The 15,503-nt window shown below is 41.7% G+C and overlaps 1 protein-coding gene across 1 annotated transcript in view; it reads right to left on the bottom strand.

Annotated features, from left to right (window-relative positions):
* The window catches only part of DNTT (DNA nucleotidylexotransferase), a 168,313-nt gene extending 162,926 nt beyond the window's left edge, over positions 1 to 5,387 (bottom strand). Inside the window, exon 1 of the mRNA XM_074999574.1 lies at positions 5,185 to 5,387. Coding sequence (XP_074855675.1) covers positions 5,185 to 5,387 — 203 coding nt within the window. The remainder of the gene's footprint in view (positions 1 to 5,184) is intronic.
* Between the last annotated feature and the right edge of the window lie 10,116 nt (positions 5,388 to 15,503).

Raw genomic sequence — 15,503 nt, 5'->3', positions numbered from 1 at the left:
ATGAATAAACCTAATTATTTGAACTTACTTAAAATGTTAAAAGTTAATGAACTTGTTTTACTGTTTTATTTAATCCATTCTGTTTATGTTAACTGGCATTTTATTCCCTTAAGGAATAACAGAGTTGACATATTTTCAGGAAGACAGCTTTGGGCTGGAGGTTAGGAAAAGCTTCTTAAATGTCAGGGTGGCTAAACACTGGAATAAATTACCTATGGAGGGTGTGGAATCTTTATCACTGGAGATATTTAAGAAGAGGTTATATAGACATCTATCAGGGATGGGCTAGACCAGGGGAGTCCAATATATGGCCTGTGGACCAGAATCCAGCCCACAGAGCCTTTTTATCTAGCCTGCACAGCAGGCAGTGGCACCATGTTGAAAGCCAGCTGGGAGGCTCTAAGCCACATGTGGCTCTTTAAGGAGCCATTTGCAGCTCCCACTGCTACCACTGCTCATTCCTACTCTGACTCCCTGCCCTGCCACACTGAAAGAGTAAAATTCAGTTTAATTGATTTAATGGCTAGGAGGAGGAATGCGGTCATTAGACCAATTAAATTGAGTCCCATTATATCAGTACAGCAGTGGAAAGAGCTGCACACATTGTAGGTGGGGGAAGAAGTAGGAGGGCTGGGGAGAGCTGCATAGCCATGCCAAGGAAGAGATGGTGGCCTGGCAAAGGTGCAGTAGTGGGGGAGGCAGCACCCAGAGCTGCTGTGTAAGGTAAATTAATACTGGATTTGGAGCTTCAAGGGGTTAAGCCTGGGGTTAGGAGGGCAGAGGTTTGGGGCTGTGAGGGGTTAGCCTGGGGGTGGAAGGACAGTTGTTTGGGGCTGCAAGGAGTTAAGACTGAGGCATAGGGGTGGCCATTTGGGGTTGTGAGGGGTTTAAGCAGGGGGCAGGTTTGGGAGTATTTTGTGTTTAGACCCCAAAACATGTAAAGAATTGCCGTGTGCCCCCAATGAAGAAGGATTGGACACACCTGGTCTAGACAATGCTTGGTCCTGGCATGTAAGCAAGGGACTGGACTTGATGACCTCTCAAGGTCCCTTTCAATTCTACTATTCTATGATTCTGTGATTTGTACTGTCCAGGAGAGAGTTGGGCAGTACAGGCCACACAGTTCTGAGGGAAGTTCCAGGACTAAGGGTATATTGGGATCACCCTGAAGTATATACAAGTCTGATGAGAGTCACTGTGTGGCTGGCAACACAGAGAGTGTGGTTTGCATGCTGGAAGACTGTTTGTGAGTGGTCCATGTGGAAACTATTACCCCAAGGCATAGAAGGCACTGAAGATTGCAGGGCAGGGTGACAGCTCCCCACTAAGCTGGATTTTGTCCTGCTATGTCACGCTGACCATGCTCGATGACTTACTCTTTGGGCTTGTCTACACTACCACCTTCCTTTGAAGGAAGGATGGTAATTAGAGTGTTGTGCGTTTACTAATGAAGTGCTGCCGTGCGTAGGCAGCACTTCATTAAACAAACTCCCAACACCCTAATTACCATCCTTCCTTCAAAGGAAGGTAGTAGTGTAGACAAGCCCTGTGTGTTTCTCCTGTGCCTGTCTGCCAATAAATATGAAGATAAAGAAGCAGTTCTTTCAGCTGTTACACACTGAATACCTTTTCCAGGCCTGAAGAAAAGTTGTATATAGCCTAAAAGCTTGTCTCTCTCATCAATAGAAGACAGTCCAAAAATATATATATATATTTCCTCATCCACCTCTCATATCCTAGGACGGACATGGCTACAGTTACACTGCTTACGATCTACCTGTCCTCTAAAACCTCCTTGCATGCTGTACTAAAAATGTCATCATATGCCACTGCCGAAGATGGATAGGGTCAGAGCAGGGAAGAAGTCATGCTCTGCAGCATACTTTCCAGCTGATCCCCTGTATAACCAAACAGATAGCCAACTCTGGTATCTGTATAGCAGCAGTACCATGCTAAGTACTTCAAAAACAGCTATTCCATGGCCAGCCCTGAAGAACTCACAATCAAAATGAACGTCAGTAGTGAAGGCAAACAGAACAACAAGAAATTGAACAACACAGTTAAGCACTTCTCTTTTTAATTCCCAGGTTTTTGCTTAAATCATTCTCTCCCTTTCCCCCCCTCACAGTCCCCAGATGTTTCCTGATATTTCCTTTTACTGACGTTCCCCTCTCTCACTAACAGCATAAAAATGTTTTTCCCAACTTCTCTGACGTGCTGGGAGATGGTAATAATGGGTAGTAACCATAAAAAGTCAAAGAATCGTGAGAGTTGTCCAAAATCTACAAGATATTGGATGCTTGGATGATGGTGTTCCTCTTCTAACCCTGCCTGCTTTAAGATAGGCACTGTCTTGTCACTGTTCAAGAGAGAGGATACCGTAAAAGAGGCTTTTATCGGTGGTGACTGTTGGGGAAGGACACAAAAGTGGCACTGGTCATGTGGCCATGCCCCACAGGACGACTCTCTGCACCACCCTTTGCCCAGGGGACACCACCCATAGCCCAGGATTCAACTCACCAAAGCTTATGCCACCATAAAATTGTTAGCCTATGATACCACTGTTCTCCTTCTTGCTCGTGCTGAAGCAAACTAATACGGTTACCACTGAAACGAGCAGGAAATTGTAGAAGCAACCAATCTAAAGTTCCACTGAAATAGTCACGTGGAGTAGAATACAGCAGCTGACAGGTTAGTACACTGCAAAGCTATAGATCGGAGACTGAAACCTGAACTGTCTAGGCCACCTCTACATGTCCCATTAGCACAGGTCTGCTGCTGGCAGCACTATGCTAATGACAGTTCAAGGAGTTGTAAATGGAGGACCATTTGCAAACTTGCATGGCTAATTAGCCTAGTCACACAAGATTTTGCTGTTGGCAGGGGGGCATGATGGCAGTACAGAGGCCCTGCAGAGGTGCCTCTGCTGGCTAGCCACCCCCACACCCTGCGTCACCAGTCCCTTATTCCTGAATTTTTTCAGGCATAAGACACTGGCAACAGAGGAGACCTTAGCTGGCAGAGGCACGTCCACATGGCCTCTGTACTTTCAACATACCCCCAACCAACAGCAAAATCGCGCACACTATGCTAATTAGCTGTGCAAGTTTGCAAATGATCCGCCATTTGCAATTTCTTGAACTGTTATTAGCAGAGCACTGCTGGCGGCAGCAGCACTGCACTAATGGACCTTGTAGATGTGGCTTAAGACAATGGAAAAGTAGAACATAACTCTCTCCAGTCCAGGCAGGCGGGCACCATTACACAAGTACTAACGCCACCTACCTCTCAATCCAGGGCAGAGAGTTCACACATCCCACTCAAAACTTCATGTGTTTCAGAATAGAGCAAGATTGCATAATGGATATATAAGGCACTAGCACAATACATCCCTAAGTCCTGTGGCCCTTAGTCACATCAATAACCCATTGACTTCACTAAGCTCAGTGAGCTGATCGTGTTAGCAAGGCCTGCAGTTCCATCTCAAAGAACTACTCTGAAACATAACAAATCTAGGCGAGTCAGTTGAGGGGGCAATATTATTTTTAGTATTTAACTTCATTAGGTTCTACCTTAATTAAAACTGTTTTACTTGTGTGCAAAAAAATTCAGTTAGAGACGCAAAACTTCTGCTTCCTGTGGTTTATTTCTCTTTATATAAAATATTCATATTTAATGTATTTATACCAAGCTGCAGATCTGGGAACTTTGCCATCACTATACTCAAAGCAGCAGTTTAGTTGCTGTGCACCAGTTTCCTCTGGTACTGCTACAGCTGTGCTTGATCCTTGGCAGCAAATGTAACAAATTTAGCGTTTCCTCTAGCATTCTTGACAACAACAAAAATCAACAGTTATAGTTCTGGTTTTTTTGTTTTCCTCTCCAGTTTCATGTAGACTGATTTTAATCATACCGGCCCATTCTTGGCAAACAAAAGTTGTATAATCTATATCCTCTCAAAGTTTACAATTTTGGCAAAATATCTATCTCAGCAACCCACATATACCCACAACTTTTAAGAAACACCTCAATGGAGTCCTAATTCAAAGTCCTTAAAAGTGAAAGGAACTTTTTCTATTTATTTCAGTGGGTTTTGGATCAGATACTAGCTGCCTAATTCCATGCCATACCTGCATGTAAACTGTTTATATTCCCTGGTTTTCACCTTTTCTGATTCTGCCTGCTGTATGAGCTCCCTACCTAAGTCTGCCAATGACTGTACATCTTAATGCTCAGATGCTACTCCAGTGCTGTGCCTTTCTACACAGAGATGGCAAATTTTCCCAATGCATGTGTCAATGTCTAACAATTCCCAAGTGTGTTGATCAGTAGGACTGTTCAAGTGAGGAAGGATTGCTTATAGAATATCAGATACTGAATATCAGAGATCCCTATCCACCTTTTGCTATTTCTGTATAGGCATATTCAACATCTTCCTTTTCTTTTCAGGAACAGGCCACTACTTTTAAATTCATTCCAATTATAACTGGATTTCAGTGGACCAAAGCATTCCAGCAGATCACTGGTGTAGTGTAAAACAGCATAATGCAGGTGGCTTCAGTGGATCTTTGCAAGTAGCATCCACTGAATATCCAGCTCATTGATTCCAATGAAACTGTAGAAATGAGTAAGAATAAATCATGTGAGTGACATCTGCAGTATCAGACCTTATTTTTTTTTAATTTTCCATAGGGTAGAAATCCATTGAGAAGTCCAAACTTATGAAGTTTGACAGACTGAGACAGATTCAAACCACGAATCTTAGAAGTCAAAGATGAGAATATTTGCTTATGTCTATATTCTGCCCACTGTCTCTTAGATCTCTCTTTCCTTAAGGTAACAGTAGTTTATCTACTTAATATGAATTAACCACTCGTTAAAAAGAATAAAGATTACATACCAGATATGGAAATAAAATGTTAATCACAGTCACTTGAACAAATGCACTTATCAATATCTTTGCTGTGTAGACACAAGTTATTGAAAAATTTTACAATTTTACCTGATTACCATAGAACTAGAGTACTCCTGTGTACCTCCACAAGCTTTATTATAGGAAATATTTTATATACAGCACATACTAAGGTTAGCTGTCAGCACATCATATTTAGTTATCTAAGGTAATCAGCAAACTTTTAAGCATCATCACGACATACGATTTTGCTTCCATAAAGATTTTCCTACCTTAGCTCATTTTCTACCCTGAAACCTTTTCTTCTTGCCAGCTCCATTAGGAATCTCCTTCTAGTCACTCCCATTTTCTTCTCTATAATAAAAATGACTAATTCATTGAACTTTACTTCAAAACTGCTGAGAGAAATTGAAGGATGCATTCCTTTCTGCTTTTTTCTCTGGGGGAACAGGCTTGGAGTTCTAATCTTGTCCATGATCGAAGGTAGTATTTTTTCAGCTTGATTATCTACATGTGAGTTTACATTCACACTGACAGCCAATAGCTGTATGTGATGTCACCACCCATTGGTGTTATTTTCTTCTGTTTCGCTTCTGAAATCAGAAGCAGAAGCTACTGGAACAGAAACATTAGCTGCTTTACACTCTCTATGACTACTTCTTTGAACTTACATGTGGGAAGAATTTTAACTACTATAGCTTTTAACAGGTGCATGTGCATTGAAATTCATTGGTACTGAATGTGGCCACTGCCTCTAACAACTGAATCCAGATAATATGGTTCATAGCAAATTATGTGTGTCAGATCTTCTTCAGTAGAAACTGGAATAGCTTCATTGCCTCTCTCTTTTTTTTTTTTTTTTTTTTTTTTAATTTCACCATTTTGTGGTTACATACATTTCCTCTGACTTGAAAAGAAAATTTAAAATCATTCTTATTTTTACTTAGAAACTGCTTCTAAAGAAAGGTTTAACTAATATCTCATGATCATGGCTTACACTATTTGTCACTCGTTATCTCAACTCACTTAGCTTAGGGGATTGCTCTGGCTTATGTATTTTTGCACAATTGTTTTCTTGGGCTGTCTTTTTAACTTCATAAAACTTTGACATACAAAGGAATTTTTAAAAAAACAACAAAGAAAAGCACTTTGAAACAATATCAAATAAAATTAATCTCAGGGTAATTTAATTTGCAGGCAATGAATAGCAAAATATAAGTGTGTGTTTAATATAGACCTATAAACGTACTAGTAGTTCGTAGTGCATGAATCCCTGCGGTACTTGCACTGAAGTCCAACAGTAGCGTGCAGAATGGTCTCTGCACTTCTTGTAAATCTACAATTTATGCAATTTTGACTTATGTGTTTACTGAATTAACGCAAGTCAAAATAAACAAGTGAACGTAAAAGCAAAACCCTAGATGCACATTGTTTGTATATAAAAGTGAACACTCACTCCTGAGGTTCCCAGCATCAGTGGAGGTTGGGGGCTGTCCAGACAACAGCTCTGCTGCCAGCTCTACCCCTAGGGAGTTACCTGCCTTGGGGAAGCCCCAGCAGCACAGGGACCGGGAGCTGGCCAGCGCACAATGCTCCACCCCAGCTCCAGCCCCAAGGAGCTGTCACGGCTGGTGGAATCCCCAGCATCAAATCAACTGTGAATCAGCCAAGCAGTGCAGGGTTCCTCCCTCTGGCTCCAGCCCACGGGTCCCCCAGCTGGGAGAGCTAGAGGGCAGCCACACTGGTGCAGTGGCATGGGTGCTCCTGGGCTTCCCACCTGCTGGAGGAGCCAGTGGGACAGACTGACACTGTGGTTCACCCCAGCTAGGGGAGCTGGGGGCTGGAGCTGGCAGGTTGAGTGCTGTACCACCTGGCTGGCTCACAGTTGCAGGATTCTCCCTGGCCAGGTGTCTCCCCAGGAGTGGAGCTGGCCATGAAGTGCTGCTGCTCCAGCCAGCCACCCCCATACTGTTGCTGCCAGGGATTCCCCCTGGTCCCATGGCTCCCTGGGGGGTGGAGCTGGCAGGAGTTCTAAACCCCCATCTCAACTTGCACAAAATTTGACTTGCACAGTTGCCCAGGCACACAAGCTGCGTGTAAGTTGGGGTTTTACTCTAATGGATTCTGGCAGCCTCAACAAATTTATGGACTCAGAGGGCCTGTAACCACTGTTCCCCATTGCTCTGTACCCTTTGCAGTTATCTATACTAATACAAAATGAGGGTACAGCTACGCTACAGGCTAGGTAGTGATTTCTAGCTTGTGTACACACACATGCATGCTCATCTGAGCTAACAACTAAAAATAGCAGCATAGCTGCATTAGCACAGGCAGTAGCAACATGGACTAGCACCCCTAGTATGAGCCCAGGGAGTTCAGGTGGGTTTGTACATGGGGTGTCTAGCCTGTGTCATGACTGTGACTGCCCATGCTACTGGGGCTATGCTGTTTTTAGTTCCCTAACTTCCTCACCATGAGCAAAAGAACATATACATGAGCTGGAAATCACACTGCCAGCTAGTAGCATAGACATAGACTATGTGAAGAATCAGGTCCACAGTCTAGACCATTGTTTCTCAATCTTTCTTTATAAAGTATCCCTTAAAAAATTATAAGTACCCCTAGTACCTGCAATTTTAAGACATAACTTTGTTCTATCATTGCAACACATTTGTTCTACCATATCAGAGCAAGTTTTACTGCAGCCTTGTGTTACTAGTATGCTTAGTGTTCTAGAATTTCTGAAACTGTTTTCTGAATAATTTCCTGAATATTACAGAGCCATGGTTCTCAACCTTTCCAGAATATGTGTAGTCTTTCAGGAGTCTGATGGGAGCATGCAAAAATCAAAATTTCAGCTTATTTTTAAAAAACTACTTGCTTTCAAAAATCAGGCTTAAAATACAGAAGTGTTGCAACACACTATTACTGAGAAACTGCTTACCCTCTCCTGTTCACCATAAAATCATAAAATGAATTAATTAGAATATAAATATTGTATTTAAACCTGGGTCTGTAAAACACAGCTTTACAAACAAGTCATTACCCTGTTGTAAAACTAGGCAAATAGCTAGACGAGTTGACATACCCTGTGAAAGACCTCTGAGTACCTTAAGGGGTACCCATACCACTGGTTGAGAACCATTGGCCTAGACACTGTTAGTTCAATAAGGCAAATTGCATTCCCAGCAGAGCCTATGGTCTGCATCCAGACTGAAGCTTGCCTAATCCAGCCCATAAGTCTCAGGACTCTGCACATTCTACCTTACCAGAGGCCAAATTCTTTGGGGATGGGTCCTGAGCCTTTGGGTCTGGATCCAGACAGTTGTCCACCCTGGGTATGAAAAAAACATGTTACAGAATGAAGACATGTCTGCGGTTATTGTCATTAAAGTGTAATTATGAAAAAATTGACAGTTTTCCCAGACTTGTCCCATCACCAATATTTAAAAAAAAGTTGTTGCTAAAAACAGAAATGAAACCTCAAAAATTAAACTAGATGGCTCTGTGGCCTTCCTCACACATGATAAAAATTACACACATTTTATTTCATCAACTAAGCTGTATTCATTTCTTTCATAGCCTCAGGATAACATAATGGCCAAAAATAGGAGTGCTATTCCTGCTTATTATTTGTGGCATCCATTTTACCAAAACAAATATATTTTGTGATTTTAAAACTATTTTAAAGTTTTCAATAGGCATAGGTGAGTGGGGAAAAACTTTAAAGGTTATATGTGAAAGGATGGAAGCAAGATGGGAAAAGATTGATGATCTTGACATTAAGATTCTAGGCTGTCTCTTCTCTTTGCTGGCCTCCTGCTCAACATTAAAGCACTGGAAATCTCCCTCTATCACCTTCCCAACTGTGGTACTTTTCTCATCCCTCAAATTCCTACAAAGCATAACGTATCTGAAAACAGAGTCTCATCTAAATTAAAGTCTTATTTTATATTGTAATTAATTCAGTGTCTTTGAACATGCAAAGATAATTGCCCTCAGTGTAACATCAAGATGCCCAGTGCCAGTAAACAACTCTTCTGACATGAATAGTTTTCCACATTAGCTCTTTATTCCCCCTTAACATATCTTGTGACAAATTTCCAAAAGGTATTTAGCGCGCCTGAAAAGTCTTCTAATGACCCTAGTGAGAATTTCAAAATTGCCTAAATACAGGAGTTCTTGCCTCCCATTGCGGATACTTTCTGTTTTTTCTAAAGGTCTTCTTTGAATCTAATGGAAATAGATTTATTTTCTAAGAAACACAGCACTGATGTCCTGCAAATGTCCTATTCAATGGTCCAATTTTAACAGACATAACTTCTGAATATAACTGGCTTTTCACCTCCCACTTGAATAATCCATGCCATCAAATTTTACAGTATAAATATATGTTGACAACAACTCAGGTGGTGGTAAAAGTAAGCAAAAACAATCCAGATGGCAGTCACATTTGTGATTACTTTGCCAAAAAAGAACAAAGAAACAAGTGTTTAATCTCATGAATTGCTAAATCAAAGTAAAGTTAATTGTTGCCCCCTTAAAACAGACATTTCCAGACTAAATTTTCTGATTATTGTAGCCTGATCAGATTGGCTGCATTTGCATGCCCCTTCTGCAAGGGAAGAGCAGTATAGCAAATGAGGACCAGATTTAAACATCTCACACCTATTTACATACTTGTGCAGGACCTCACTTCTGGAAGAGCTGATTTCAAAAGCGAAAGCAGCCGTGTAGATGGGAAAGGAAACCCTGCTTTCAAAAGCACCCTTCTTCCTAATTTTTTTCAGGAATAACTAGTATAATAAAATAATGATTAATAACAATAAAGAGGTGAGGAGTATTGAAATTGGATTGGCTCCTGGGGTTTGCTTCATTCAGTGATGGTAAAATATGCCCAAAATTCCTGCCTATCTAATTTTGTAAATCATTCTGAAAATGACATCATAGCTCAATGAACGTTATTTTCATCCTATGCATCTCTATGGCCTGTTAGCTGGTTATGTTGCATGTGGTTTACTTGCTTAATAAGATACTGTCATTTCTATTGTGATAATTCCTGCAAAGGAACAACTAGATAATTTTAATGGTTTTCAAAAAATACAAAATGCAATTAAATAAGCAAGTATGCCATCTGGGGGCCTCTCTCATTGACACACTGCCTGTGACCAAGCCCTCTAGCAGAAAAGGATAAAGGGGGCAACTGCCTCAGATCCCAGCAATTTAAAGGGACGCAGTGCCCCTAGCAGCTGCTACTGTGCCTGAGGCACTCAGTACCCTAGGCCCTTTAAATCACTGCTGAAGTGCTGCACAGCTTGCTCCAGATGGTGCTGAGAGATGGAAGGCAGTGGTACAGTCCAAGTAGTGCTGAGGGTTTGACGTCCCTGGCCCTGCCCCTTCCACCCAAGGCCCTGCCCCTTCTGGAAGCACAGAACCACCCCCCATACAAACACTCTTACCCAGGACCCTGGCAAGCCTGTTGACTCCCTGCCTGCAAGCCACTGTCTTCCTCAAAACTATACCACTAGAATCAATGTAAAGCAGGGAAAAGCCAACACAATGAGGGGCAGACCACAAAGGTTTTTCCAAATATATATATGCAGATATATGAATCCATCCACTACGACACATTCTCACTGCTTCCCTACACTTAAAACACTGCAGGAGCTCAGCTCCACCCATGCAGCTGCACCACTGTAGCACTTTAATGTAGATACTATCTGTGCCAAAGGAACAGAGTGGTAGCCACATTAGTCTGTATTCTATGTTAAAGGAAGGGCTTCTCCATTGCTGTTAAGTAATCCACCTCTCTGAGACAATAGGTACACTGATGGTAGAATGCTGCCAACAAAAGCACTGAGAACAATTTAACTGCATTGTTCATGGATATGGATTTTTCATACCTTTGAGTTGTGTAGCTATACTGCCTAATTTCATAATGTAGACCAAGGCCTCAGAATCAACAAAAATTTTCACATTATTTGCAGTGACCTAATAATTCATATGAAGTAGTTTTTTGTTTTTTTTTTAAAAAAAAGTGTACTAGTAAAAATGCCAATGAAGGAATTAGCCAAATCTTTTAAATGCAGTGAAGTTTCTGATCTTTCCACTATCTAGGCTAGAGATGGTCAGAAAACGCCCTCCTATTTTCCTACAACAACCTCCCACCCACCCCCCACCTGGAAAATTTTCATGAACACTAATTTACTAACATATAAAATCAATTTTATCTAAGTTGTCCATTGACATATTTTGGCAAAAAATTGAACCCAGCCTTGCTGGTTCCGAGGCTAGCTGCAAATATAATACGTTCCCAGAAGTAAACACCAGTTTTGGCATTCTCACATTACTTAGGGAAAGGAGTAACTTGCTCTCATGGACGTTACTCATGAGTGTGTTGTCTAAAGAAACCACACAGTCTAACTTCTTTTTGCTCTTCATTTTGGTCAGTAACTGGTCTAATGACAATCCAAAAGCATTACCACAAACCAGACCGTAACTGATTATATGTTCAATACAAAGAATGGGTAGCCTGATTCACAACTTCATTTGTTTGGTGAAAAGTCGACACAAACATTACTTTGTAATATTTTATTTTTCACCAGAACAATGGACATTTGCCACATGCCTATTACTGTAGCAGAAGGCCATCTTCATAGTTTACTTTGTATTTTAGAGCATTGTTTGATCAAGAACTCCTCCTAAACCATAAGAGCTAGGTAAGCCAATTTTGATATTACTACTTCCTGTTATCATATCTTAAGGCAACATAAGGGTCTGGTTGTACCAGGAAATGGGAAAAGAAACAGAATCAAATCAAGTACCGTCCCCACAACTGACATAGGTGAGAGAATGACTGAACCAAGATGATCCAGAAAGATAGGATGAACCTGGAATAGGACTGCTTCTCAATGAACCTTAAAGAAAAGTGATAAAACAGAGAAATTTAAAGTAGTCCTCTGTTTTGGCACAGCTAAAGCAATGCTTAAGGTTTGTAAACTAGAGGAAAATATTAAAAACCAAAGGCTGTAATGAGGTTTGGACAGGAAGCACAGATAACGTAACCGAAAGGGAAGGTTACTCAAAAGGCATCCTACCAAGGCAACTGCCTCAGGTTTTACCCCACGACCTGCCTCTATGTCCACGGGGATCTTAATCCAATAAGGTTTACAGGGTTGTGACAAGCTGTTCCGCTCCCAGGAAAAGACGACAGACAAGAGAACTCTTTTTAAACTGACAAGAAAATTTATTAGGAGCAAAAATATCTTTTTTTGTTTTTAGAGGATTAAATTTTTTCTATTGTACTAAAAACTACAACTACTTACTTCCCCCACCTTTCTAGCCCTAGCACAGGATTTCTATACTTATAGACTTGTAGCCTTTAAATAATGTCTCGCTGCAGCAGCAGCAATGTAACTAACCCCTTCTACTACTTACTTGGTATCCAAGGGTGCTCATTCTATTCTTCATCCCGTGCTGCAAAATGGAAAAATTGTTACAGAGCTGTATATAATTTTTATTATATCCCTGGTTCTTCCTGAGGTTCACCAGGGTTGCTCAACCCTAGGCCGAATTACCTTGGGGAGCAGATTTTATTAAATAAAGAAATTTACCTATGCTATGCTATAGGTTCTTTTATATTAAGTGGGTTGCCCTGCCGGCCAAACAGGGGACAGCCCAATATAAATATGGGATTTACCAAACAGGTTATTCCCTCTTATTAAACAATATACGGGGTTATCCTATTTTAAAGGTTGTCCCCTCAATTACAATGGGGTTTTCCTATTTTAAAGGTTATCCCCTAAATCACCAAATCACCCTTAAAGGGTTACAATACTAGGGTTATCCCTAGTTGCTCTACCCCTCCTGAATAGGGGGGGAGCTAACAGCTCTGTATATAGAAATAATATTGATGCTATACAAGCCTATCTAATCTTCCATTTGTATGCAGTATTTTCAGGCTAGGTCAGTAAGACCGGCCTCCTGTGCTTTACAACTGGTAACTAGAAGGTATGGGTTACACAATATAAGACGCGTCTAGACCTCTTCTATTTCTTTAACCTCTTTGTGCACAAAACAACAATAAAAGATTATGAACTTCAATGTAGCTATAAAACAACATACATAACAGAAAAAACACAAATCCTGTATCCATTCTTAACACAAATAGCAACAGGCAAATACACAGCATAAAACAATAGAACACACACATCCAGTTGCTCATGCTGGTGTGAGACCTAATGATTTTAAAATACCTCTTCTCTCCTGCTCTGTGGTCCGGGCGCCAGGCCCGCAGGTCTCTTCACAGAGGCTGAGAAGGTATGACCCTCATGGCGTGCTTTTACGGCTGCCGCGGACAGGTCAGACAGGAAAGAGAGGGGGAGGAGAAAAAGCCAGGAGGAAAAGAGCGACGTGGTAAACAAAAACCTCCTGGTATTAAAGACAGCCTGTATTTCCACCACCGGCCTGGCTGGGTCGGTGGTTGAAAGGGCAGGGCTGCTTCTGCAGCCCACCCGTGCAGGGCACCTGCCAGCGCGGTCTGCCGAGTGAGCCCCCCGGATAAAATCACTGGGGCCTTTAGCGTGATTTCAGCTCTTATATGCTGGAGCTGTTCTCTTCTGATCTTCTCTTCTGGTCTTCTGCGGCCCACGACGGCTAGCAAGCGATGATTGACACGACGCTCAGCTTTGGCTCTTTCCGCCAGCAGTCTTCAGCTACGGGCAAAGTCCAGCTCTTGTCACAGTCTCTTTTGGTCTTCCGGTCTGCTTCCTTCTTCGTCCTCCGGCGGACTGACTGGCAGCGGGGTGCGCTCCAGAATTTATGGGGCCAGGGCGGACCTGGTTGGACACCTCCACCCGCCAGGTCCACTTCCCCATTGCCCCGGCAACCAGGATGCACCTGCTCATTGCATATGCATGAGCATTTGAAACCTACCTATCGGATCACAGGATGTCAAACCTGAACTTATGAATATTAATTACCCTTATGAATATTCATTTCTAACCGGCCTTCCTAACGAACATCTTAGATACCTTACATAAAGCCTATTTATACAACCACTTAAATGCTACTTTTTGAGGTAAATTATTTTGGATTCTTGTTTTATTTTGGAGCGGATTGATAGGAAATAAAGTTTAAAAGGTTAGAATAAAAACCTTTTTATTTTTAAAGTGCTTGGCTTCTTGAGGCTACTTGGAAAGGGTAGTGGAAGGCACACAAACCCCACAGCCCATGGCCAGGGACATGTTCTCTTAAGAGAGGAATTTACAACAGGCTGTATCTAGACTAGCCCCCAAAGTCGAAGGGGACATGATAATTAAGGTGTTGGGAATCAGAGTGCTGGGACTGGAAGGGACGTTGAGAGGTCATCGAGTCCAGGCCCCTGCCCTCATGGCAGGACCACGTACTGTCTAGACCATCCCTGATATACATTTATCTAACCTGTTCTGCAATATCTCCTGAGATGGACATTCCACAACCTCCCTAGGCAACTTATTCCAGTGTGTGACCACCCTGACAGTTAGGAACTTTTACCTTATATCCAACCTAAACTTCCATTGCTGCAGTTTAAACCCATTGCTTTTTGTAATATCCTCGGAGGCCAAGAAGAATAAATTTTCTCCCTCCTCCTTTTAACACCCTTTTAAATACTTGAAAACCGCTATCATGTCCCCCGCTTAATCTTCTTTTTTCCAAACTAAATAAGCCCAGTTCTTTCAGTCTTTCTTCACAGGTCATGTTCTCTAGACCTTTGATCATTCTTGTTGCTCTTTTCTGGACCCTTTCCAATCTCTCCACATCTTTCTTGAAATGCAGTGCCCAGAACTGGACACAATACTCCAACTGAGGCCTAACCAGCGCAGAGTAGAGCGGAAGAATGACTTCTCGTGTCTTGTTCACAACACACCTGTTAATGCATCTCAGAATCATGTTTGCCTTTTTTGGCAACAGCATCACACTGTTGACTCATTTAACTTGTGGTCTACTATAACCCCTAGATCCCTTTCTGTCATACTCCTTCCTAGATGGTTGCTTCCCATTCCGTATGTGTGAAACTGATTGTTCCTACCCAAGTGGAGCACTTTGCATTTGTCTTTATTAAATTTCATCCTGTTTACTTCAGACCATTTCTCCAATTTGTCCAGATCATTTTGAATTTTGACCCTATCCTCCAAAGCAGTTGCAACCCCTCCTAGCTTGGTATCATCTGCTAACTTAATAAGCATACTGTCTATGCCAATATCTAAATCACTGATGAAGATATTGAACAGAACCAGTCCCAGTATAGACCCCTGCAGAACCCCACTTGTTATACCTTTCCAGCAGGACTGAGAACCATTCATAACTACTCTCTGAGTAGGGTTATTCAGCCAGTTTTGCACCCACCTTATAGTAGCCCCATCTAAGTTGTATTTGACTAGTTTATTGATAAGAATATCATGCGAGACTGTATCAAATGCCTTACTAAAATCTAGGTATACCACATTCACCGCTTCTCTCTTTTCCACAAGGCTCGTAATCCTATCAAAGAAAGCTACCAGATTGGTTTGACATGATTTGTTCTTTGCAAATCCATGCTGGCTGTTCCCTA

This window comes from Carettochelys insculpta, chromosome 7 (genome assembly GCF_033958435.1).
Source record: "Carettochelys insculpta isolate YL-2023 chromosome 7, ASM3395843v1, whole genome shotgun sequence".
Lineage (NCBI taxonomy): Eukaryota > Metazoa > Chordata > Testudines > Carettochelyidae > Carettochelys > Carettochelys insculpta.
The sequence above is the reverse complement of the archived record's forward strand: the minus strand, read 5'-3'. Positions and strand labels throughout refer to the sequence as shown.